Raw genomic sequence first — 26,398 nt, 5'->3', positions numbered from 1 at the left:
GTGATAAATACTACTAGGTGGATGAAAATGGTAGCAAACCAGATTACATAAAAGCTTTCTTTTCACTGGATTTATTTCTCAATGCATTTATTTATACATTCTACTTTCTTTAACTCTGTGGTATCTTAGAGATATAAGAGATACTGAAACAGTTGGTTTTGCCCCAACTTGTGGGAGTGAATATGAACATTTTAGGGCCATGGGCACTATAGAGGATTACTAAGTTAGATAATACAAGATTACTTCTGTAGCTGATTACATTTAAGTAATGATGGTGCCCTTTCAAAATTCTTTTTTATTATTTATTTATTTTTAGTACTTTCCCACTTCTGTTTTTTGTTCTGTTTTTTTGAGACAGTCTTGCTTTGTCACCCAGGCTGAAACAAAACAAAACAAAAAACGGAAAAAAGAACAGACTACAGGCATGCACCACCACGCCGGGCTAATTTTTGTATTTTTAGTAGAGATGAGGTTTCACCATTTTGGCCAGGCTGGTCTTGAATTCCTGACTTTAGGTGATCCACTTGCCTTAACCTCCTAAAGTGCTAAGAATACAGGCGTGAGCCACCACGCCTGGGTTCCTACTTCTGTTTAATGTGCTCTTTATAATGTGCTAAGACCACTTTTTAAAGGATATTATGGACAGGATTCAGACTTTGAATTAAGACAGATGGTGAATTTTGAAATTCTGAGTGACCTGAAGACTATCTTCTGTTAATATTGCAACTAAATCGGGCACTTTTTTTGCATCAGAGCTTAGAGACAAGGCATGAAAGTAGCCTCTTCCTTTTTAAGTTTTTTCCCCTCACCATTCTGAGATCAGAAAGCCATTAATTAATAAAATTCCCTTACAATTTTGACATTACAAGGAAATGATTTGAATCATAAAGCTATTCTCAAGTACCATTAATTCACTCTTAGCAACAGTTCTTCTTCTAGATAGGCACAGTCCAAGAGAAATAGAATGTGAGACACATATGTAATTTGAAATTTTCTAGGCTAGGCACGGTGGCTCATGCCTGTAATCTCAGCACTTTGGCAGGCCAAGGCGGGAAGATCCACTTGAGCCCAAGGAGTTTGAGACCATCCTGGGCAACATAGTGAGACCTCATCTCTTAAAAAAATACAAATAAATTAGCTGGTGGCACATGCCTGTGGTCCCAGCTACTCAGGAAGCAGAAGGTGGGAGGATCACCTGAGTCCAGGAGGTTGAGGCTGCAGTAAGCCTGTGATCTCCACCACTACATTCCAGCCTGGGTGACAGAGCAAGACCCTGTCTCAAAAAAAAAAAAAAAGAAAAAAAAAGAAAAAAAAATTCTAGTTGGCATAAGAAAAATGAAAAAGAAACGTGAAATTTGTTTTAATAATAATTTTTAACCCAAATATGCAAAATACCATTTAAATGTATAATCAATATTTTAAATTAATATATTTCACATCTTTTTTTCTCCCTTTGTACTACGTCTTCAAAATCTGTTATGTATTATACACTTACAGCACATCTCAGTACAGACTAGCCACATTTCAAGTGCTAAATAGTCACATGTGGCTAGTAGGTTCCACATTTAATAGTACAGTTCTAGATGAAATTTTAAATATTTGTGTAAGCCATTCTGAGACTAACAGATTTGCCCATTTCATGTAATAGTCATTCTATGAGAAAAGGTGTGATTTAGTGCTCTTATATTATGTTTACTTTTATTAGTTTGGACCATATGAAATTTCAAAATGGTTGAATACCAGCAATTTCATATGGTTCAAACTAATCTATTATAGCTAAATATACTTGTTTTCCTTGAAGAAGAAATTTTTCTTCAAGAAGCAATTACTATGTAGGTCTTGAATTTTTACTCCAGATGTCACAAACCAGCTTTTATAAAAAGTCTATCATTCATTGTAACCTGACTGTATTCAGGACCTGAAAGTTGTAAAGATGATAGATGGGGCAGGGATGATGTGGGCATTACCCATCTCCTTCCTTTCCTCATTATCATGCTTCATGCCATGTGTCAGTTCACAACCAAAAAACCTCCTGTTATTTGCTTTACTTCATCTTCCTATCTTGTACAGAGGGTTTTCTTCTTCCCTGACCGAGAGAATACATTATGAGGTTAGTTGTAAATTATTTGGTCTGGGACTTGCAGCAATGGAAGAAGCGCAGATACTGGTACTGATAAAAGAGGAATCAGGTTTCATTAGAGGTAAACTGCTGTAAAAGGAGCACTCTGTGAATGAAGCTGATTGTAAGTGGCAGTAAATGTCAGTGGGACATTTGCCAGTCTCCCTTTATGTTGGGAGAGGTGGAGATTGGCCAGCATAGGTACCTTAGACATGTAGCTGTTGAGAGTCTTCATGTTCACTAGCCAAATTACAATTTTATTTCTGAATTTTATGTAATGAATAGACTAAGTTATCAAAACTAATGTACTAACATTCCTGTTTGTTTAATTAATACTTTAAAAGTTAAGTGTGAGTAATAGAAAAATATATTAATAGAAAAATTTTTAAGTTATATGTGTTATTTGTAGGAGAGAAGTATGGCTACCTTTCACTTCCAAAGCCAATGGTAAGTAGAAAAATAATGTACATTTTGGAATGTTTTTATTCAGAATTCAAATTATGCTCTTGCCTGTTGCTACTCTCTCCACCACCAATAATTGACGTGACAGAAAAAAGTTAGGATATTAATGTTGACCTCAGAGTTGTTATTCTGGGTAGCAATCTAGATGTGGCTTATACTCTGAATATTTGTTTTAAGTTTAGGGGTTTGAGAGAATAGATAACATAATTTGTGATTAATAAAAAGCCATATCCCAGTAATAGCATCATAAAAATAAATAAATAAGATATTAAAAAGCCATATCTGAGGTCAGAAGTTGTTTTGTTCTTCCCTAATTTGCAAAGTCATGTTGGAATCACTTTCAGCAAACTAAGGACTTTCATATGCTTTCTACCTAGATGAAAATATGTCCTGTCATACATAAGAGAAGAGATACAGAGTGGTATATTAACCAAGTAGTGGTCACAAGATCCCTTTTGGGGGTCAAAAATATTGGAAATTGTGGGCCGGGCATGGTGTCTCATGCCTATAATCCTAGCACTTTGGGAGGCCGAGATGGGCGGATTACCTGAGGTCAGGAGTTCGAGACCAGACTGGCCAACATGGTGAAACCCCATCTCTACTGTAATTAGCCAGGCATGGTGGCACATGTTTGTAATCCCAGCTGCTCAGGAGGCTGAGGCAGGAGAATTGCTTGAGCCTGGGAGACAGAGGTTGCAGTGAGCTGAGATTGTGCCACTGCACTCCAGCCTGGCCGACAGAGTGAGACTCTGTCTCAAAAAAAGAAAAAAAAAAAAAAAAGGAAATTGTGGATCAAAAATATTTGAAAAAAATATAACAATACAACAATAAAAAATAATGACAGGAACGAAAATCGCTATCTTCTGGCTGACAGCATTTTAACATCAGTCATGTTACCCAGGTGGCATTTTGATGACCTTAGCAATTCATTTATAGAGATCATTCTATGGAAAGTTATAGTTTTGAATAAGATAGATATGGAAAGTAGAAATGATAGTAAAAAAAAAATCAATTATCAAGAAGGACTAATCTTCTGAAACTACCAGGTGTCCTAATAACTGTAACTTAAGAAGTAAAGGAAAACAATGGCCCATGTAGAAGTAGTTTCTGAGCAGGAAGTAATCATGACAGCAAATGAGAAAAATGAAAGACTTGTAAATTATGCCCAGTGTAAAATTATACCCAGTTTCTCAATCACAAAGAAAGGAGTACTTTGATGGCTCACAATATTCATAATAGGCCAAATTATAGGTCAAGGAGGGACAAAAATATTTATTTTATATTAAATACTTCTTGATCACCTACTGTTTGCCAGGCATTTTGCTAGGCCTTGATGAAAGAATGATGAAAAAGACACTAAAATATAAATTCCACAGTAGGGATTTAAAAAAATATTTTGTTCCCCTTGCCTAGACTGTCTGGTATTCCCCTTGCCTTGACTGTCTGGCACAAATTTGACACTCATAAAATAATTTGATAATTTGCTGAGTCAATGGAAAAGACAGGCATGGCCTCTGCTACTGTGAAGCTTACCGTCTAGCCCAACACTGATCAATAGAAATATACAGTTGGCCCTCCATATCTGAAGTTTCCACATCTGTGAATTCCACATCTGTGAATTCCACCAATTACAGATCAAAAATATTTGGGGGAAAAAAAATACAAAATAACAATATAATGATAAAAATACCAATTTAAAAGCCAAATACAGTGTAACAACTATTTTTTTTTTTTTTTTTTTTTTTTTTTTTTTTTTTTTTTTGAGACGAAGTCTCGCCCTGCCGCCCAGGCTGGAGTGCAGTGGCCAGATCTCAGCTCACTGCAAGCTCTGCCTCGCGGGTTTACGCCATTCTCCTGCCTCAGCCTCCCGAGTAGCTGGGACTACAGGCGCCCGCCACCGCGCCCGGCTAACAACTATTTACATAGCATTTACATTGTATTAAGTTGTTTTGTTTTGTTTTTTTGAGACGGAGTCTCACTCTGTCGCCCAGGCTGGAGTGCAATGGTGTGATCTCAGCTCACGGCAACCTCCACCCCCCAGGTTCAAGCGATTCTCCTGCCTCAGCCTCCCGAGTAGCTGGGATTACAGGCACTCACCACCATACCTGGCTAATTTTTGTATTTTTAATAGAGGCAGGGTTTTGCCATGTTGGCCAGACTGACCTGAAGAGATCCGCCCGCCTTGGCTTCCCAAAGTGCTGGGATTACAGGCATGAGCCATCGTGCCTGGCTGTATTAGGTTTTATAAGTAATCTAGAGATGATTTAATGTATACAGGAGGATATGTATAGGTTATATGCAAATAATATGCCATTTTATATAAAGGACTTGAGCATACTGAGGGATGACTATAAATCAAGACATATATATAATTAAAAATTTTATAGTAGTCGTATTAAAAAAGAAACTTGTGAAGTTAATTTACTATCTTTTATTTAATCCAATATATCCCAAATATTATCACTTAAGCATGTAATCAACATATAATTAGGGTAATTTTCTTACAGTCATTTTGTCATACTAAATCTTCAAACTCTGGTGTGTATTTTACCCTTAGGGTGTATCTCAATCCAGACTAGCCACATTTTAAATGTTCAGTAGCCTTGTGTGGCTAATGGCTACTGTATTGGATAGGTTTAAACTTGTATAAAAAGAAAATGAATAGAGAAGAGAGAAAAATTACTGATGATTATCAATAGTAACAGTGTGGTGAAGAACAGATGGTGAGTATCAGAAGAAAGAACTTGCAATGAAGAGAGATATAAAAGTCTTAAGTCTGGAGTTGTAGAAGTGATCCTGGGAATGGTTGATGATGTAGGAGAAGAACAAATGATAAATCAAATCCCCAAATCAAAAAATGGTCCAAACTTAATTAGTACATTTTTTGAAAAGGAACTGGTATTTAATACTGAAATATAACATTAGGAACTGAATGTAGCTGGTGAAAAAGCAATCACAATACTGCAAATTAATTCTGTGACTTAAAAAAAAAGAAAACAGTTTCTGTGCCGTAAGCTATTGTCAGAACAGTTTGAAAGTACGGATAGCAATTTGTCTACTTTTGTTATTTGAAGCTAACTTAACCCTAACAGATGGTTTTGTAGCTAATATCCTACTGGGTTTGAGCAAGTAATGATAGACTTACTGTTTTTGTAAGTGTGATAACTTAGGGCTACTACAAATAATTTTTTGAGAATTAGAAAAGGCATCACAAAGCTTTTAACAGGTTGAATGGAGCAAAGATTTTATTCAACTGAATAGTATTTTTGTCTTTAGTAACAAATCATTTCAGAATCATGAAACATTTTCTTAGTTGAGGATAGCATAGCTAATTATATTCCTAGGAAATTATAGTTCTGTCTTTTAGGAAGCAAAGTTAGAGTCTGGTGCTATTTATATTTAGGGGGCTGACGTCTTTAGCTTTACGTAACTGAAATGAATGCATCTGACTGCATTCCAAAATAGTGTCCACTAGATGGCAAACTTGGCTACATTATTAAGATGGTTTATTTACCTTTTCAGGCAATCACCTTTCAGTCGTCGTCAAACTCTTTAATAATCATCATCATTAGTAAAAGTAAAAATAAAAATAATGAAAATGCAACTAAATTTAAAAGAATAATATAAGGTATAAAATTCCAAATAAAATAAAACCTGAAAACCTTGAGGGTGTTCCTTACTTTTTTAAATGTTTTTTCAATTGCCTATAGTCAACTCGACCAAGGATGGAGATAAAGATGATGTGACCATTCAAGGAGGAGCCAGACAGATCATTGGTCATATATGTTTATTCTCTCTCTCACTCTCTCTTTCTCTCTCTCTCTCTCTCTCTCTCTGTGTGTGTGTAACAGGAGTTCCTTTATTTTCATTTTCTATCCTTCACCTATTTAATAGTAAACATCATTAGAAAATCTCAAAAGGGCTATGTTCCATGAGCAGATCTAAACTCCATGAGACTGTTTTGTTCTGTGGTGAAACTAGTGACAGAATAGTTGGTCAGAAGTAACAAGTCATGGTAATAAGGGCAACAAAATTATATGTATGGGAAGGTCTTTTTCCTTAAAGTATTTGTGATCATTTTCCTCCTTAAGCTAAGTGGACACATGAGTGTTTTGTTTTATTGTAATTTATACTTTGTGTGCATGTATGTGAATCCATACCCGATGTGTGTTTGTGAGTGTGTACGACTTAAGTATATGTTTCCATTTTTAAAAGTTGGCTCCCTGCATCTGCTGGCCCCCTTTTCTCTACAAACCCTAGCCGTTCTGGAACTCCTGCTTCTACTATGGGAGCTTTCACCAGATCGCAGAGTTGGAGGAACCCCCTCTGTGGGCTATCAGCTTCAGAGAACTTCGGAATATATTTTTCAAAGAAATATTGCTATTGGTGGTGGTGTGATTTGTCCTGGTGCTCTATTCTTCAAGTACACTGGCATCAGTGGACTAGCCTGGTAACTAACTAGTATGGAATATTTTCTCCCCTTCTAGGGAAAATACACTCTGAGGTGCAGATAGTTTACATGAAAACAAACTCTCTCTTTCAAAAATAGGGAACCATTGAACATTGGTTCACGTATTAAATTCAGAATCCTAAGTATAATCTCTTTACACCTTGGGATATGAGATTAGCAGTTGGGATATCAATGAAACTAGAGTGCTGAAATTTAGCCTTCTAAGAGCAAATTAGTTAAAGGAATTGAATTCTGGAGTCATAACATGAGGAATGTATAGAAAACTACATATAGTGGCTAATTTTAATATATCATTTCATAAGAATAATTCAAGTATTTTAAGAATCTTGTTGAACAGAGAGGCCAGGGAGGTTTGGGGGCATAGTAATTGGATTCCAGGAATACTGCAGAAGTTGTCTTGTGTCCCTGGAAGCTCTTGTGGAAAGAGGAGAGCAGCTGTAAGCACAGAGGCCACAGAGCACAGAGGGCACTGACCTGCTTTCTCTGGCTCCAGATTTCAAACTAACAACCTATTCAAAGCTGAACTCACAACTCACCTACTAGTAGAGTATTTGCAATTGGTAAAATATTCAGTCATTACATACTGAATATTTTAAACTGTTGTTACAAGTACTTTGTTATGCTTTGTATTACTGCTGCATTTCCTTACAGTTTAATGTACTGCTTTTTAAGATAATCTTAATCTTTTTATTGTCACAGAAGAATAATGCAAACCTGAAATCATTAAAGCCAGACAAGCCTGACTCTGAGGTAAGACCTATTCCTACATCTAATCTGCCTTTTATATCAATAGTGATAAAGTCGTGTGATTAAAATGTATGTTTCGTAGGAGCAAGCCAAGATAGCAAAGCTTGGACTTAAGCTGGGTTTGCTCACCTCTGATGCTGACTGCGAAATTGAGAAGTGGGAAGATCAGGAGAATGAGATTGTTCAATATGGACGGAACATGTCCAGTATGGCCTATTCTCTGTATTTATTTACTAGGTAAATGTAGTTGAATTTTTATTTTTTAAATCAGTATGATAATATCTGGTATAAAGAAAAAAAGTTCCATGTGAAATCATTGATAGGTTAAAGTCAGTATCAAATATATGGTAAAAGACTAAGAATAGTTACTATGACAAGTTACTTAAGTGAATGCAGTAAGAAGACACATGTATTTAATTAGGATTTACATTTAGAAGGGATCTTCTGCTAGGTTTCTGCCCACTCTTTCCATCATTGAAATAATTTTACTTCCTGCTTTTTTGTTTTCCTGAATATTGATGCCTCTCCCAGCCAGCATCAGTACGTTAACAAAACATGCCTTTTATGCCTTTATACAGTGATTGACTAGATACAGATGAAGATTGATTAGACACAGATCACAGAATAGAGCTATGACTAGATACAGATGAAGATTGATTAGACACAGATCACAGAATAGAGCTATGAGGCCTATGTCAATAGCGTGCCAAATCTCTGTGAGTCAGCATTCATTATGTAGAGAATTCCCCTAACTTTAATGTTATCTGACCTATATTCTCTGTCTTGTTCATATTACAAGACTCTTGATCAAATGCCTTGTTGATGTCAATGTTAGTCATATTTCGGTCTTCCATTATACTAATCTATACATAAGGTATAGTAATTCTGCTTAGTTAAAATCAGTTATCTGCTCAATAATCCGTTCTAGATTTTTCTCAAGGAATAACTTCAAGCTTTCACTCAGTTTCTGAAATCTATCTTTTTCACTTTTGGAAACCTGGGAAATACTTGATATCTCCAGTTTTCTGGCTCCTCTCCTACTCATTCTGATTTTGAAAAGGTTATCCACAGTGGGACACACCTGTAGGTTGCTTCAGTATTCTAGAGACTGAGCTCAACTAAAGTTGTGAAGGATCTCTGCAACTGTGTGGGATTTGGGACTCAATAAATAGCACCCCCTGCCGGGCACGGTGGCTCATGCCTGTAATCCCAGCACTTTGGGAGGCCGAGGCAGGCGGATCACGAGGTCAGGAGGCCGAGACCATGCTGGTTAACACAGTGAAACCCCGTCTCTACTAAAAAAAAAAAAATACAAAAATTAGCCGGGCATGGTGGCGGGCGCCTGTAGTCCCAGCTACTCAGGAGGCTGAGGCAGGAAAATGGTGTGAAACTGGGAGGTGGAGCTTGCAGTGAGCCGAGAGCGTGCCACTGCACTCCAGCCTGGGTGACAGGGTGAGACTCCATCTCAAAAAAATTAAAATAAATAAATAAATAAATAAATAGCACCCCCTTTTCCCACCCAAGTTTTGAGCAAAATGAAAAATAAGCAAAAGAGTAGGTGGATGGGAGCTGGTAACATTTATATTGATAAAGCTGATATTGGAGAATGTAGTTTATGTCCATAGGCAATTAAGTTTTGAAAAATGATCCCTAGAATTACAAAGTCTTACCTTATAGGGACACAATGTATCTCTATAAAACACGTGGAAGACCAGTTATATCTGAAAGGCAGCTTCACTCCCAAGAGAAAAAGGAGAAAAGAAAGAGTTAATGTATTCAATTTATTTTCGCCAAGTCACCAGGAAGACTGAAAAGATAAGATCCACTCCCTTTATGGGATGGGATTAGGTGAGGCGGCAGAGAGAAGTGAGGGATGCTGTGCTGGTGAAGATTCCTTCCTATAGAAGGAGGATTAAGAGTGGAGAAGATGCAGTCCCAAGCTTAGAGGCATCATTTTCCTCTTGATGACGTCTTGTACCTTTTCTAGATAGATAATTCTCTGGAAAAAGAAGGCAGAAATGATAGGAGTTAGAAATTTTGCTGCTGTTTAGCTATCATTTGTCAGTACCTTATCATATTTTCCATCATTGGAGATCATTCCTTTGGTGGTTTCCTTCCATTGTTCTTAACTGTTGTTAGCAAGCTTCTCCTGTGATTTGAGTCTTCCCAACATGAATTTTGACCTTTTTAAGTTCATACCTTTTTATAATCTGATGGCCCAGGTCTCCAAAAGAATGCAAAATGGAACTCCTGTGTTTACCCACAATAAATTTGCACAGACTAACTGAAATAACAAAAATCTCAGCTTTTGGCTGGAATCAAGCTAGTTATTTCCATGGTGATGAAAATCATGCTTTTAAAAAATGTTTTTGAATAATAAGACTTGGGGGAATATATTATTACTTAACGAATATAGTTTGATATATAAAATCTTCCCAGATGAAGGGTTTATCAGTAGACTTTTCTGGTTTTTTTTTTTTTGAGACGGAGCCTTGCTCTGTCGCCTAGGCTGGAGTGCAGTGGCATGATCTCAGCTCACTGCAACCTCCGCCTCCTGAGTTCAAGCGATTCTGTTGCCTCAGCCTCCCGAGTAGCTGGGATTACAGGCACACATCATTATGCCTGGCTAATTTTTGTATTTAAAAAAATTTTTTTTTTTTTTTAGACAGAGTTTTGCTCTGTTGCCCAGGCTGGAGTGCAGTGGCACAATCTCAGCTCACTGCAGTCTCTGTCTCCTGGGTTCAAGTGATTCTCCTGCCTCAGCCTCCCAAGTAGCTGGGATTACATGTGCCACCATGCCTGGCTAATTTTTGTAGTTTTAGTAGAGATGGGATTTCACCATTTTGGCGAGGCTGGTCTCGAACTCCTGACCTCAGGTGATCTGCCCTCCTCAGCCTCTCAAAGTGCTGGGATTACAGGTGTGAGCCACCACGCCTGGCCTAATTTTTGTATTTGTAATAGAGATGGGGTTTTGCCATATTAGCCAGGATGGTCTCAAACTCCTGACCTCAGGTGATCTGCCCACCTTGGCCTCCTGAAGTGCTGGGATTACAGACATGAGCCACCATGTCTGGCCAACTTTTTAAAAAAAGATTATAGTATCCCCTTTAATTAGTTGTTATTTCAGAATATTTCAGGATGGCATGCTCAGTATTTTTTGTTTCAGTGTCAGAATAGTAGAGAGTATCCCATGGACACTGGGAAACATGAGGGGTTGCACTGTGAGGGGAAGCTCTGTGGAATAGGACTTCTTCCTAGAATATAGTTATTGGATAGTAGTGATGACATTCCAGAGAATAAAATGGGTTTTTCTGTAATAGATAAATACCTTGTGGTGGTTTTCCTGGTCAAATTTATAGCCGTTCCTCAGGCTACTGTTTAAGGTTCTCTTAATAATTTACATGATTTCTTAATGATTTACATGTAATCATTCATATTTCTTAATAATTTATATATTTAAGATTTTCTAGTGCCTTATAGTTTTTCAAAATTTCAAACTTACTAGTACCTCATAGTTTTTAATATGGTTTTTGCTTCATCATTTCATTTGACCTTCACAACGGTTTATCAGCGAACAGGAATGATATGTTCACATCTCCTGTCTCTGAAGTGGAAGAACTGGTTGCTACTAGATTCCAGATTTTGTGACTTATCCCTAGTTCTTTTCTCCTCTTAATGCATTTGGTTATTCTTATTATAATTTACTTTTCACTTTTTAGGGTTCTTAATTCTTCTTTGTAGTTTTTAATCTGCTGTTCCTCAATCTTCTGATGAGAGTGGTAGCACAAGTATTATTATGACTACTTTATTCACTCAAAATTGAATGTTAAGTGATATGCCTCATCAAGGTTAGATAACTGAGTTACTACCAGAATTGAAATAAGAATTAGAAGTGAAATGTTCTGACTTTTGGTTTGATCCTCTTTCCATTATATAACAAAGGCTTTTGGTCAAGACATTATCAGATCTCATATATTTAATTTATGAAATAAACTGAAAAAGGTTAAAAAGAGAAATGGAACTTCAATATAACTTGTTTGTTTAAATTTTTTTATATTATGAAATTAACATACATAAGATTTACTTGGGGAAAAAAGTATCCTAAGAAATAATTGTTAAATATTAAAGTTGCTTTAAGAATAAAGTTACAATATTATCAATCTATTCATATTATTCTTCAAAACTTAGGATTTGTTAATACACAAATAAATGTATCTCCTCTATTACATGTTAATATAAAATGTTAATATTATAAAATAAATTTTCAGGTAATAACTTTTTGTTACCTTCTTAACAATTTTATTTTAGAGGAGAGGGGCCACTGAAAACTTCTCAGGATTTAATTCATCAACTAGAGGTATGCCTTGTTTCCCTTTTATGCTAGTACTTTGATTTCGGGCTAAAAGTGGGTTATAAATGTTTCCCACATGATTTATTACATCATGTGTATATGCTTACATCTGTACATACCTGTGTGCTACAGAGAGCAGTACAAAAGTAGAAAGGTAGATGGCTTGCAGTGACATTTTGCAAAACTATCCTGACCTCATTGGAAAGAAATTTAAAATATTATGAGCATAAAGTAGAATGGGCTTTACTGATAGTCAACAGATGCAATAATAAGCTTTAGGTTTACCTAAGTAGATGAAAATACCCTGTAAGCAAATGTAAATCCAGAGTTCTAGAAAGACTTTTGGCCTCTTCATTATCGAATTGGATAAAATATATTGATTAAATGAGATAACACATGAGAGAGCATCTGTTAAAATGCTTAAGACTATTAGAGGATATTAAGTACATGTTAGTTTCCTTCTTTCCTGCCGTATTCATGATAATTTAGGGCATGAAAGGAGAGACAGATATGCTAACACTCACTCTTGTGCCATGTGTCTTAACAGGACTCCACGTAGGCCCATCTGTAATTCTACTCCCTCTAGTTAGAAGTTTTAGATTGGCAAGTGGGTTGCAAAATTCCTTTTATGTTTTCCCTGATCCCCATGTTAGCCTGTTTGCCTCTCTAGAACCAAGAGCATTCTTGTATGTAAATTTGAAATTTCTGTCACTTTATCACTCATATAGTTTCCTTTGGCATTCCCATGTATATCTGAGATTTGAAATTTCTATCACTTTAGGCCGGGCGTGGTGGCTCACGCCTGTAATCCCAGCACTTTGGGAGGCTGAGGTGGGTGGATCATGAGGTCAGGAGATTGAGACCATCCTGGCTAACATGGTGAAACCCCGTCTCCACTAAAAATACAAAAAATTAGCTGGGCATGGTTGCGGGCGCCTGCAGTCGCAGCTACTTGGGAGGCTGAGGCAGGAGAATGGCATGAACCCGGGTGGCAGAGCTTGCAGTGAGCTGAGATCATGCCACTGCACTCCAGCCTGGGAGACAGAGAAACTCCGTCTCAAAAAAAAAAAGAGAAAAGAAATTTCTATCACTTTATCATTCTTATATAGTTTTGTCTGGCGTTCTGCAGGAAAGGGATTTCAGCTTAAGAGGATGATTGTCAACGTAATCAGAAGTATTATAGAAAATATGTCTTCCAGATTTTTCTCTAGACTATAAATGAGCTATTTCGCTTAAGATAGTTGAAATAAATGCTGGACTTTTTTTTTTTTTTTCCAGTTTGGCCCAAGTCCATTCTGTCATACCGCCCTGTAGGGTTGTTTTACTACAAAAGATCCACTACTTACTTTCTTCCTATGTGAGCTTAGTCATTAAACCAGTGTCCATTGAATTGTCTCCAAACTGTGATGAACATAAAATCACATACTTCATTCAACAAATAGTTATGGAACTTGTGCTATATGTCAGATCTGGGAGAAGAGAACTCTGTGGAGAAAAGTGAACAAGGCAAAGCTCCTGCCCCCATAGAGCTTATGTTCTAGTGGCAGAATACAGACAATAAAAATTTAAGCATTCAGTGCACATATGTAAGTACGTGGAGATAAAATCATGTAGGACTAGAATACAGAGGTGGTAGAGGGGTGGTCAGAAAAGACCTCTCTAAGGAGCTAATGTTTGAGTAGAGACAGTAATGAAGTGAGAGAGTTGAATGGATAAATGAGGGTAGAGGATTTTAGATAGCCAAAACAAGTGCAAAGCCCTGAGGTGCAGGGTAGGGCTGGGTGTATCACAAGAGTAAGGAGGCAATTATAGATGGGAGTGAAGTGAGCCAGAAGGAAAGTGGTAAAATATGATGTCTCTGTAGGCCATGGGGAGAACTTAAAATTTTTTTTTTTTTTTTGAGACAGAGTCTCACTCTGTTGTCAGGCTGGAGTGCAGTGGCACGATCTTGGCTCACTGCAACCTCTGCCTCCTGGGTTCAAGTGATTTTTCTGCCTCAGCCTCCTGAGTAGCTGGGACTACAGGTGTGCGCTACCACAACCAGCTAATTTTTGTATTTTAGTAGAGACGGGGCTTCACCATGTTGGCCGGGATGGTGTCAATCTCTTGACCTTGTGATTCACCCACCTCAGCCTCCCAAAGTGCTGGGATTACAGGCCTGAGCCACCACGCCCAGCCAATCCTATTATGTTTTAAGTAAGGTTTTTGGCTTGGCCAACAGAGTAAGTGGTAGTGCCATTTTCTGAGACAGGGAACACTGAGGGAGAACACTAGATTTAGAGGGTGGAAATCAAGCATTTTGTTTTGCACATGTTAAGTACAAGGTCAGATAGGAAATACACTTGGCCTTCCCTATCTGCAGGTTTTGCATCTGCAGATTCAACCAACTATGGATTGAAAATATCCAAAACAGTAAAAACAGGCTGGGCACAATGGCTCACTCCTATAACCCTAGCACTTTGGGAGACCAAGCTGGGAGGATCACTTGAGTCCAGGAGTTTGAGACCAGCCTGGGCAACATAGTGAGACCTTGTCTCTACAAAAAATAATTTATAAAAACTAGTGGGGCATGGTGGCACACATCTGTAGTCCTAGCTACTCAGGAGGCTGAGGCAGGAGGATTGCTTGAGCCTGGGAGGTCGAGGCTTTAGTGAGCTGTGATCCCACCACTTCACTTCACTCTGGGCAACAGAGTGAGACCCCTGTCTCAAAAAAAAAAAAAAAAAAAAAAAGAAGAAAACCAATAAAACATAACTACAGTAAAAAAAAAAAAAAAAAATACATTTTAACAAGTTAGAGTTCCAAGGGGGGAAAAACAATACAGTATAACAACGATTTACTTAGTATTTACATGAACTATAATTATAATTTAGAGATGAGATGATTTAAAGTATATGGGATGATGCGTGCAGGTTATATGCAAATACTACACTGTTTTATTTAAGGGACTGAAGCATCTACAGATTTTAGTATCCTTGGAGAGGTCTGGGAACCAATCTCCTGTGGATACTGAGGGATGGCTGTACAAGACAGATGTCAGGATAGTTCAGGAGTGCAGACAGAGACTTGGGAGTTATCAGCTTTCAGGTAGTTTTAAAACCATCATACTCTATGAGACAGATATGGATTTTGTCCCCAAGGGGTTTGCAGTCCAGAAGGAAAGAGAAAGTTTGCAGAATAGAAAGTGGTAACATGAAGTGATAAGGAACACTTGGGGAAGTGAATCATTTCATTTGGTTGGAATTTAGATGTAAAGTTTACCGGTTTCCCTTTTAAAGGGAAGGTTGCAAAGTACGATTTGACCTTGAGATCACTTTATCCAATGATATAGCAAGGTGTTAAGCCCTTTGAATAGAGGGTAAAAACTAACTCTGGAATTACTGCCTCCTCCTTCTTAGTATTCTTTAATTTATTTCGAAGACCTATTACTTTCATTCACAAATCACTCTCAGATTTTCCCTGTTCTCTCCATTATTACTGCTGCCACCTAAAACTAAGCCTTCCTCCCTTTACTCCCCTGGCATCTCACTCCGAAATACTCTGCAAACCATCTTAACATAATATCCTAAATACTTCTATCATACCTGCCCAACCTTATTTTTCATGGTTCTTCTCCATCATCCTGTTCATCTCACTAAATTATAGAATTTATGGTACATGGCGAATAGTGAAAATTAATCTGAAAAACAAAAAAAACCAAAAAAAAAAAAAAAAAAAAACCGGAACAAAAACCAACCACCTGGATTGGTTCTCTCAAATGTCTGGTTATGGATGGGTGACAAATTTTGCCTTGCCTAGATGGAAGTGGGAAGGTCCTAACCCTTTTGACCTCATGCTTGAAAATTCATCATCCTTTTATAATTGAGCATATTTGAGATGAGCTCTAGGTCCTTTGAGTAATCTAGACATAATTTGTGTGGCTGAATATCACACAACTGCGTGACCCTCCAGAATAATTGGAGGTCTGGTGTAGAGAAGCCTCTCCAGGGATAGATTCTGCATCTGGTCTGTGAAAACTCCTTCAGAAAACAGGTAAACACTTGTGCATTCCCGGTACAGGAAAAAGTTTAGGAGTTCCATGACAGACTTTTTATGTCTAGGCTTTATTTTTTAAATTCTATGTAAAAAACATTAGTAAGTGTATTTCTTACCAACTATCCATAGACATCAGTCTAAAATAGTGGTGTTTTCTCTTTCTATCAGGTTTTTGCTGCAGAGGGTTTAAAGCTTACTTCCAGTGTACAAGCTTTTTCAAAACAGGTAACACATGTCTACCTGCCTGGTGCTGGTGGTGGTATTACATATGCCCACTTTGGGGGTATAATATCAAGGTATAAAGGTATTTAAGGTATTAAAGATGGAGTTTTGTTGCGGGCTGTTATAACTTGCTAAATTACATTTCAGCTGAAAGACGATGACAAGCTTATGCTTCTCCTGGAAATAAACAAGCTAATTCCTCTATGCCACCAGCTCCAGACAGTAGCTAAGACTTCTTTGCAGAATAAAGTATTTCTAAAGGTAAAAGAGACATTTGAAAAACGTTCACATATCTATCTTTATCTGGTTAGGGAAAGCCCCTTTTTCTTCAAATAAAGTGTTAATACCCACAGAAGGGCAATTTTATTTCCTTTTTTCATGCCTTGTCTACAAGAATCATTTATTATCTACCCTTATAACTGACCCCAGAGAGTAGCAGATTCACCAAAGAAAGTAGTTTTTGGGACATCATTAATTCCATAGCACTGAGCAGCTACCCTTCAATTCTGAAGTCATTTCCTCTGTAACTAGGACACAGGTGCCTCCGAGTCTGGTCTCCCATAATTTGTCTGAGAGAATATGGGTTTGTGCCCACAACGCAGAGTGCAAGGAATTGCAAAGGATGGGATTTAATTCCACTATTTGGAGTGTTTTGAGAAGCTGCATTAGAATGATGAATTTTCCACCCACTCTTTCTGTTGAGGTTCCATGAGATAGACATGAGATGTAGGCAGTGACCCTTGCACCTGTGTCCTGGGGCTTTAAGTCAGCTCATGTGCCTAAATCCATATATCTTTCACAATCCCTTAGATTTCCATATGGAGAAAGTTTTATCATGTTAAAACTAAATAAATGGTAAGGTCTTTTAAATACTACTTTTAGAATATCACTTGCATGCTTTTTGTCACTGTAGGTTGATAAGTGTATTACAAAGACAAGATCCATGATGGCTCTCTTAGTCCAACTTCTTTCACTTTGTTATAAACTGCTGAAGAAGGTGAGATAGCTTTTCTATTTTAGACTCATACTTTAAAAATTGGTTAAAAGGAAAATGCAAAAGAAAATAGTTACTACTTAATTTTGTAATTTTTTTTCAGAGTGAAACAGATACTAATCGTCTTAACTCTTTCCAGCTTCAGATGGAAAATAACGGATGGGTCTCAGTTACAAATAAGGACAGTATGGATGGTAAAATTTGAGAGGCTTTTGGGATCAGATCTCGGGAACATCATGTGATGAAGCTGACATTTTAAAAAAGCAAATGATCCTTTATGTTTTTGGAAATTCATCAATTTTATAAAGAAAACAATATTGAAATTTTACTCTATTTTCTGATCATGAAACTGTAAAGCTTTTTGACAACTAATAAATGTCATGGCAATTGCTAGATTCTAATTGTAGTGTGATTTAAAAATGGAACATTGCACTAGTGTTCTTTAAAAGTCAAACCAGGCCGGGCGCGGTGGCTCAAGCCTGTAATCCCAGCACTTTGGGAGGCCGAGACGGGTGGATCACGAGGTCAGGAGATCGAGACCATCCTGGCGAACACGGTGAAACCCTGTCTCTACTAAGAAATACAAAAAACTAGCCGGGCGAGGTGGCGGGCGTCTGTAGTCCCAGCTACTCGGGAGGCTGAGGCCGGAGAATGGCGTGAACCCGGGAGGCAGAGCTTGCAGTGAGCTGAGATCTGGCCACTGCACTCTAGCCTGGGCTACAGAGCGAGACTCCGTCTCAAAAAAAAAAAAAAAAAAAAAGTCAAACCAAATATCCCAACTGTCCAAAGGATAATTTAATCCAAAGAAGCTATTTTGAATATGTGTTCGCCTTTGGCATATTTTACCTTAACTGTTTTCTTTCTTTATCATCTAGATCACTAATTTCAGCAGCAAACATACAGTAGTCTGGGTGAACGCAGGGTTTTCCTTAAACCTGTGGACTCTTCTTCAATCCCTCTCTTTACCAAGTGTGACAAAAATCCCCTTGATGACCCTGTCCCAGATCATCCATGCGAGCAGCAAGTTTGTCCCCTAATAAGCATTTTATACAGCAAGGGTGGGTCTGCTGTGCCATGTATGTCCCTCTCCTACTCCTAAAAGCAAGGTAATGGAACTCCACAGAATCCTTGGTTCTAGTTCTAGCGTAGCTGACTGAATTATTAGCTGGGATTCTAAGCCTATCTTTTAGGCTTAAAAGATATTTTGAACTTTCTCAGTATTGATTGATGGAATGGAAGATAAAGACAGAATAAGGAAGCCAAGAAGCTATCTAAATTCTGAATATCATCATATATATATATATATATATGGCTTTGAAATGTTCACTATAAAACAAAAACATCATTGTTTAGTTTTTTAAATTTAGGAGTTTAAAGCTTTTCTTGTTTTTGTGGGTGGGGTCATGATTGAAGGATCTGTTTTACAGGTTTTCTCCTTATAATATAGTATGGCCAACTTTGTGGTGGGCTCCAGTCATAGTATTTGTATCTTAATGCTTTGACATTCATTTTGAAATCTAACAGGGCATGCCAGTTATCAAATGGCAGTAGATAATATAAGCTCATCTGATGATCTTTATCTGGGTAAGCCACCACAATCAGTATTCACAAAAGATCTGGAAGAACCACAGTACTGTCAGCTGACCACAGCTAGTCAATATTTTATTGAGGAAAATTTTCACTGTAGTCCTTCGGGAGAAAATGTGATGCACTCAGCTCTGTTAATAACCTTTGTAAAATTGTTCCTTAAACAGTCAAAATCATTAAGCATGATTTTTATTCTCTGAAACCAAAGTATTATTTTAAATTACAATAGAAATAATGGGAGAATGATGTGAGGTAATGTTATATGTAAAATGCTATACACAATTCTTTTAATATGTTTAGTCTTTGTTTATGAAGCCTTCAAGAGTCATTATGCTACTTAAAGTGAGGATCTGCTGGTTTGTTTATATTTTCAGCTAATAGCACCATCATGGAGGTGTTTATCCACTTACTACACATTATCATGTCTGGGGGTTATATTTAGGGAGACAGTTATCCTGGTACTCAGATTGTAAGTTTTTCCTGTGAACCAAAATGTTAAGTTTTATTTACAAAATAATACTTTGTAAATCATTAAAACTTAAAAATCCCAACCCCGACTTGTACTTTCATCAGATAATATTTTTGCATACCTGAAAAAATAATATTCTCTAATGAAAGACCAAGTGGAGCTTGGGAAGGGGTAACTTACGACTTCAACAGCATAAAAGGATAGATAACTAATGGAATTTATATATTGAATGATTTCTTCTGTATAAAAGTGTATTTTATTTAAAAACAGGGATATTGAAATGTATGTTATAGCCCTCATAGAAAAATAACATGTTTTATAGTCCTTTTATTTGAAATTCAGTGTAAATCACTCTTAAACTATAAATTCATAGTTGTTGGAGGTTTTTTTTAGTTTAAATGATGTGAAAGCATTTGTTCCATTCAAAGGCCTCTATGCCTTTGAATGACATATTCTCAGTAACTTCTTTGCCAGTAACTAGAGATTGTGAGACTGAGTGACTATAATGTGCATATTTCAAGAATTCGCTTCCCACTGCATTATAACACATTTTGTAGGAAAGCCTTTGTATTTTTCATAGCCTTTTCACATATCCCTCATTTAAGAAGTCACAGTGTTGCAGTTTTACTTTATTTCAGAGGGGAAGGCCATCTTGTTGGCATAAGCGGGGACAGAAGATACAATATATTCTCCACTCTGGCCTCTTCCCTACAACCTAAAAGGGAGAGGAGTTGAGGCAGGTGGGTTAGGACTAGGCATTTTGGTAGGCACATTATAGGAGACTGGGTAAGAAAGGCAGGTTAGGTTTTTTTAAACTTCAAACTGTTAGGAAAATGAGGCAAAAGCAATAGCCATACCATATGTTCAAACAGAAGTAGGTTAAAATGTAGTAGTTATCCCTTAGTTTACATAGGGGATTGGTTCCAGGACCTTCCACATATACCCAAATCCATACATGAGTACTCAAGTCCTGCAGTTGGCCCTTCGGAACTGAGTATATGAATCTGCTCTATAAGTGGGTTTCATGTTTGGTTAATGATTTATTTTTGATTCGTTGATAGTTGAAAACAGTGCGTGCGTAAGTGGACCCTCGCAGTTCAAACCCATGTTGTTCAAGGGTCAAATGCATTTACTTTTGGATTATGGGATGATGGGTAAATTATTTTTACTTGGCTACTTAAAAATTTTCTGTATTTTCTAAATTTTCATCAAAGAGCTTTGTTTTTAATCAGAAAAACATCCCTTGCATGCCAGTTGTTAGAGAGATACAAGAGAACAGGGTGAGTACATGGGCAGGCCAGATCTGGCAGGCTGTAGACAAATGGGAACCAAGGCTCATTATGCAAGACAGAGAGGGAAAACTAAGTGAAGCACTAGGCCTCCCCTGCATATGGCTGGCTGTTAGGTATGCTTTACATATACTGGTTCTTCTCCTTTAGTGCCCTGATGGTTTAGGCCAGGTAACAAGAATCCCGCTTCGCTTTTTATTCCATGTCAATCCTCATGACATAGTTGTGGCATTAATGCGTTTCACCATGACTTCTTCATATTGTTTTTGTGTCAGTAACCCTTCTGTTATGCTTTTACTTTCTTCAAATTTGGGTAACACAACTGCAATGTAGCCTTCAGTGGATGGCTGGAAAGGAAAGAACATTTAGTACTGTCAAATGATGAAAAAAATCCAATAAAAGGTATGCGGATGAGATCATACTTTTTCTCTTTTACCTTTTCTTGAAGAATAGATGGCTTATGGAGAATGTTTTCATTCACTTCCATCAAACGTCCTCTAACACAACTATTAAAAAAATTTAAGATTTCAGCGTGTTTACTTAGTAAAAAAAAAAAATTCCCTCCCTTTGGTCTTCTAAATGGTGGCTAAAACGTTACTCACCTAGATACAGTATATTCTTCACCATCTGAGCAGTAAATCTTACAGAGAGGTGCGAGCTCTGTTAGAAACTGTGCCCCCTGCGTAATGAGACGGAAGAAGTAATCAATTGATGGACATTTCCACTTTTCTTTGAGAAATAGCCCTTAGGTGTGTAACAGGATGTATTCCTGGAACTGGTGTTTTAAATCAATTCCCTCAGTATATAAAAACCATTCATTAATTTCAAAACCTATATGAATATAAGTACTTACTGTGTGCCAGGTGCCATCCCATTTTTTTCTAGGGAAAAAAGCTAATATACATGATAAATGGGAATTTAATTACAGACTACTAATATATTTTATCAACTATAAATGAGAAAACTACATATAACCAGGCATAAAGATTTCAAAAGTGTGGGAAAATCCATCAAGAAATAATATAAAATTCAATGTGACATAGTATGACAGCAATATTTTATAAAGTTAGTTTAAGACTTCTACCTCATTTTAATATTAGAACTTAATAGATAAAGGAACTTATTTACCAGGGTCAATCACTAAGACTTTTTGAAGAAGGGATATTGTTCTTTTTTCTCCCCCCTCTCTTTTTAAATCCCTAGTGTGTTAGTAAGGTATATTTTTTCTAATTAAGAAAAAGAAAAACAAAAACAAAAACATGCACTTTGAGGAAAATGTGGAAAACAAAAGTTTTAAGTAGCAAAATAAAAATAATCGACCCCTGAGTCAATACTACATTTTGATGTGTATGTGTTTGAATGTTATGGCATGGTTATTGTTTCATGTACTCCACTAGATGAACATACCTGGGGAGGCTCTCACAAGTATCTACAGGGAGGCTCATGAGAGCCAATGCAGGCATGTTTCATGTGTTGCCCTCTTTTCTCTTATGAATTTTTCCTGTAGTGGACATCGGCATTTCAGGTTAAGATGCTATTCTTTATGACCCCTTTATTTACCACGCAAAACATTTTTAGATGGCATTCAGATATTACTGTATTGGCTTCACTCCTCTGCACGTGGGTTCTTCATTTTAAAGTACTAGTCATTGTGACTCTCTGCTTCTGAAAGGAAGGGGAAGGCTTGTGTCAAAAGAACAGACACAAAAGAGCTAGGTCTGTGCCAAAAGAGCAGAAGTATTTTGATGCCTTTTTATCACCTCCTTTGGGAGAATGATTGGCAGTTCTGAGATCCAATGAACACTTACCTGTAGTGGGTTCAATATGCAGGTCCTTCTCTGTTCTTCACTTGTAACAAGAGTGTTACTTGTTTTTTATTTTTATTTTTTTGAGACAGGGTCTTTTTCTGTCATCCAGGCTGGAGTGCAGTGGTGTCATCATGGCTCAGTGCAGCCTTGATTCCTGTGCTCAAGCAATCCTCTTACCTCAGCCTCCTGGGTAACTGGGACTATAGGCGCATGCCACCATGCCCAGCTAATTTAATTTTTTTTTTTTTTGGTAGAAATGAGGTCTTGTTATGCTGCCTAGGTTTGTCACAAATTCCTGGCCTCAAGTGAACCTCCCGCCTCGGCTTCCCAAAGTGCTAGGATTATGGGCATGAGCAACTGTACCTGCCTTAAGTGTTACTATTTTGGACAGAGATTTATCATTGAAACTTCGGAAGTCTTAAGTGTTATTGTAACTTGTAGACTATCTTTTAAGAAAGGTGCATGCTTTTCTAAGTCCACTCGTTTCTTGAGTGAGGAAAAATCAATAACTGTAAGGCACATTATTAGGGGACTTCAGGCCTACAAAGGGGGATTTGAATAAGGGTCTCCTAGAATAGTGAGAGCAATTAGCAGAAACTCTTAGTATGAACTCAGTAAATGAAGGACGTAAATCATCCACAGAAACTTTCCCAACAAGTGGGTTTGTAAAGACATTTTAATACGTCACTAAATTCTCCTTGGTATGATACTCTTTTAATCATCTATCCATTTTGCCTAGAGTTACAGAGGGTAGAGCTAGCATTCTGTATAACCAAGTGTTGTGTGCAGGTACAGGGGGTGGGTAGATGTGTATTACATTGACAATGCTTTAGGAATGGAAAAACGTAAGGAGCAAATACCATATATTTTCTCATATTCATGTTTTTTTTGTTTTTTTTTTTTGAGACGGAGTCTTGCTCTGCCGCTCAGGCTGGAGTGCAGTGGCGCAATCTCAGCTCACTGCAACCTCTGCCTCCCAGGTTCAAGCCCTTCTCCTGCCTCAGCCTCCTGAGTGGCTGGGATTACAGGTGCCCACTACGACGCCTGGCTAATTTTTGTATTTTTATAGAGATGGGGTTTCACCACATTGGCCAGGCTGGTCTTGAACTCCTGACCTCGTGATCCACCCACCTTGGTCTTCCAAAGTGCTGGGATTACAGGCGTGAGCCATTCTGACTGGCCCATGTTTTTTTTTTTTCTTACTCCCCTGGGAATTTTTTTTCTGTTTAATTTACATGTGGAAATACATGGTAAAGAAGAGTTGGTCACCTAAATTTTACAGAACTCGAGATACTAGTTTAATACAACTAGAAGGGACAAAATATCTTGTTACATTGCTATTAGAGTTCTCCTTTCAAAGGCCTGCCTTCCCCCTCCCCCATCCTGGGCATTATAGAGATAGTAGCACAGAACCTAATAAAACAGATATTACACCTCCTGAGATACCTAATTTTTGGGAGTCTAAGAATTTCTTTAGGTGAAAGTACACTTAAAATCAGCACCTCAAACTGCTAGAGAAGTATGCTAAGTATATGCTATTGGATTCTAAGGTTCATTGGATCTATCATTACCATGAATATAGAGGATGTAAGTAGATAATCACAGAATTACAGGAACATACCCGCTTAAATTTCCCAGAGACCTTGTTCTGAAGTCTGCTACAGTTGGTACTGATCTGATAGGAAATGCTTTTAATTAATTTTCCACTTTGAAGAACTGGATGAGATTCTGCCAACGTGATGACACATATTCTACAAGGAGAAAAAATTGATCCTATGTGATTGTTTGGAATAATTTTTCCTCCCATAATTCTTATTGGAACAAGAATGTATGAAACGGTATTTGTTTAGTCAAACTATCATCTTCCCCCTTTTTCCTTTGGCTACTATTGGGGCATAACTGTAGAAAGGAGAATACAATAATAAAAGAGAAAACAAGATTGAATTTCTTTCCCAGGAAAGGGAAGAGTACCAGAGATCTTTAGGTAGGTTGCACTGGGGTAGAAGACAAAAAAATAAGGCATGCCTGTGTATACAAGATACCATGTATGTCTCTACCGTAGCCCTTTCTGTGGGCTCTTAACAGTTCAGTAGTTGGGAACAGACTGGCCACTTCAGGTAGTAGCTGATGATGTGGTCCTCCATTTGGGTGTTTGAATAATCAAATTTATTTGTTCAGAGTGGCCAGGCACTGGAATACTCATTCTTGCCAAACAAACTCCTATAATAATACCATTTCAACACAGTAGAAGATAATTAATGCATGTTTGTTTAGTGAGCATTTGTTCAATCCAAGACCACAAGACCATACCAGGCTACAATACCAGGAAAAAAAAGGTTTTGATAATTTAAAATTCCCAATTTGCTTACCGGTTAGAGTGCTGTAGTATACAGTGGTCCTCACAAAATTTTCCTTTGACATCTAGAAGAATACATGAGTCTGTTGGTGGCTGAAATCAATACTTACTACCACTATGTGGTCCTTTTTTGGGTCATAGACATAGTTAATAATGAAGATTGGACACATACATGCTGCATGCTGGTCACTTCTATCCCTACATTGCTCAAAAAGACATACCCAAAGGCTTCCTGGAAAGTATTTAAAGAGATCTGGCCCAGACAGAATAATTTATTCAACATTAAGGTAATTAACTCCTTGCTCCATCTTCCTTTACACTCACTTCAAAATGAGTACACACAGTATTTTTGCTAGGAAAATGCAATTAGCATCCCATTCTTTATGATATATATTTTTTGTTGGTGGTTTCCAGGACTGTTCTGATGTTGGTGCAAGTCCGACATTCTGGGAAACCCCTCAGTCATGGGTCAACTAGGACAGGTTGGTCACCCTATGTTTGACCAACAGAAAATATGCTACAATATATATTTTTTTAACTGAGTATAACCATTATCACTGAATGAAAGGAAGAAAGGAGAGTCCCAAACGATGCTCCCGCCACTGGTACTGCTTACACAAAACAGTACAAAAAGAAGACCTACTTCTAAGTGGCAGATGAACAATACCGGTGGCGTCTCCTTAAGTAAATGTGTAATTCTGCTTTCTAAATGTCTCTAGCCCACCCTCTTCTCGCCAGCCCTACTGCCTCTACCTTGATTTCGATCTGATCATTTACATAATTTTATGTATTGCTACTCGCTGTGAGAGTGAGCCCCTCAATCCCTCCAGGCACTTCAGGACTGTGGCAACCTAGCCCTGCGCCTACCTCCGGGGCCTCCGTGAGCTACACCCTAGAGCTCGCACTGCAATCGCCGGTCCCAGAATGCGCCCTGAAGTATTTCAGGCCACCAGGTCTTTGCAAATGCCACTACCTGGGCCTAGACGGAACACAGAAGTCCAGCTCCTTCTGACGTGGGGAGGGAGCGCCAGGGAGAGAGCGCGTGGCTTACGATCTGTCAACGTAGTCTCCACAGCATTAGGCCAATGCGGCCAAGGAGGGATCAACATCACTCTGCACTTACCCGGTTTGTACCAGCGAGTGAAGTATCGATCCACGAGCGAAGGCACCACCGGCTCCGCTGCTTCGGGCTCGGTAGCCATGGCGACCTCCGGCGCCGCCACCCCCTCCCTCCCGGACCCCAGCGCTTCCTCCGCGCAGCCCGGGCTGGGCGTGCTCTTCCGGCGCGCAGCGCGTGTCGTGCGCACGCGCGCTTCTGCCAGCTCCGCAGGTTCCGCCCCCCATTACTGTGCTTTAGGGTTCCACATCAAAACAGAGATCAAATACAAAAGTGTGGGCAGATGGGCAGGAGGGCAGAGGGACAGGGGACGCGGCCAATGTAGTTCCTCTACCTCTACGGTGCCAGGGCTACAAAGAAGGCCGGTCCCG

The 26,398-nt window shown here is 38.1% G+C and overlaps 2 protein-coding genes across 5 annotated transcripts in view; one reads left to right on the top strand and one right to left on the bottom strand.

Moving 5' to 3' along the window:
* CTNNAL1 (catenin alpha like 1) overlaps positions 1–17,796 on the top strand; it is a 72,546-nt gene extending 54,750 nt beyond the window's left edge. The window contains exons 12-19 of one of the 2 annotated variants that reach the window (XM_003911393.3): positions 2,529–2,566; positions 7,752–7,802; positions 7,882–8,036; positions 12,108–12,156; positions 16,354–16,410; positions 16,555–16,668; positions 17,321–17,404; positions 17,541–17,796. In XM_003911393.3, coding sequence (XP_003911442.1) covers positions 2,529–2,566; positions 7,752–7,802; positions 7,882–8,036; positions 12,108–12,156; positions 16,354–16,410; positions 16,555–16,668; positions 17,321–17,404; positions 17,541–17,606 — 614 coding nt within the window. In that variant the 3' untranslated portion in view covers positions 17,607–17,796. Of the gene's footprint in view, positions 1–2,528; positions 2,567–7,751; positions 7,803–7,881; positions 8,037–12,107; positions 12,157–16,353; positions 16,411–16,554; positions 16,669–17,320; positions 17,405–17,504 lie in introns of both variants that reach the window. The other variant, XM_009188352.3, reaches the window with a different exon arrangement.
* Positions 9,562–26,398, bottom strand: ABITRAM (actin binding transcription modulator). 3 transcript variants are annotated; one of them, XM_003911394.4, is made up of 6 exons: positions 26,034–26,398; positions 24,924–24,975; positions 24,176–24,305; positions 21,349–21,425; positions 21,183–21,252; positions 19,033–21,093 (listed from the first exon to the last, which is right to left on the bottom strand). In XM_003911394.4, exons 1-6 carry the CDS (start codon positions 26,110–26,112, stop codon positions 20,959–20,961), a joined length of 543 nt encoding a protein of 180 aa, XP_003911443.1. In that variant the 5' UTR covers positions 26,113–26,398; the 3' UTR covers positions 19,033–20,958. The 3 variants fall into 3 exon arrangements, with proteins under 3 accessions (XP_017805152.1, XP_003911443.1, XP_017805151.1); XM_017949662.3 differs by lacking the exon at positions 24,924–24,975 and having other exon boundaries at positions 26,034–26,346; XM_017949663.2 differs by lacking the exons at positions 19,033–21,093; positions 21,183–21,252; positions 21,349–21,425; positions 24,924–24,975 and adding an exon at positions 9,562–9,798 and having other exon boundaries at positions 26,034–26,279.

Source organism: Papio anubis, chromosome 13 (genome assembly GCF_008728515.1).
Source record: "Papio anubis isolate 15944 chromosome 13, Panubis1.0, whole genome shotgun sequence".
Classification (NCBI taxonomy): Eukaryota; Metazoa; Chordata; class Mammalia; order Primates; family Cercopithecidae; genus Papio; species Papio anubis.
Note: the sequence above shows the minus strand (reverse complement) of the source record. Positions and strands in the feature narration are given on the sequence as shown.

What these genes read in the sequence shown, in the direction of transcription:
- ABITRAM (XM_017949662.3), bottom strand. Translation starts at nt 26,254, where the DNA reads ATGGGGGGCGGAACCTGCGGAGCTGGCAGAAGCGCGCGTGCGCACGAC. An exon ending in TCTCTGGGAAATTTAAGCGG is followed by an intron (nt 21,426 to 24,175) that starts GTATGTTCCTGT and finishes CTCATTACGCAG; the next exon opens with GGGGCACAGTTTCTAACAGA. An exon ending in GAAGAATATACTGTATCTAG is followed by an intron (nt 21,253 to 21,348) that starts GTGAGTAACGTT and finishes TTTTTTTAATAG; the next exon opens with TTGTGTTAGAGGACGTTTGA.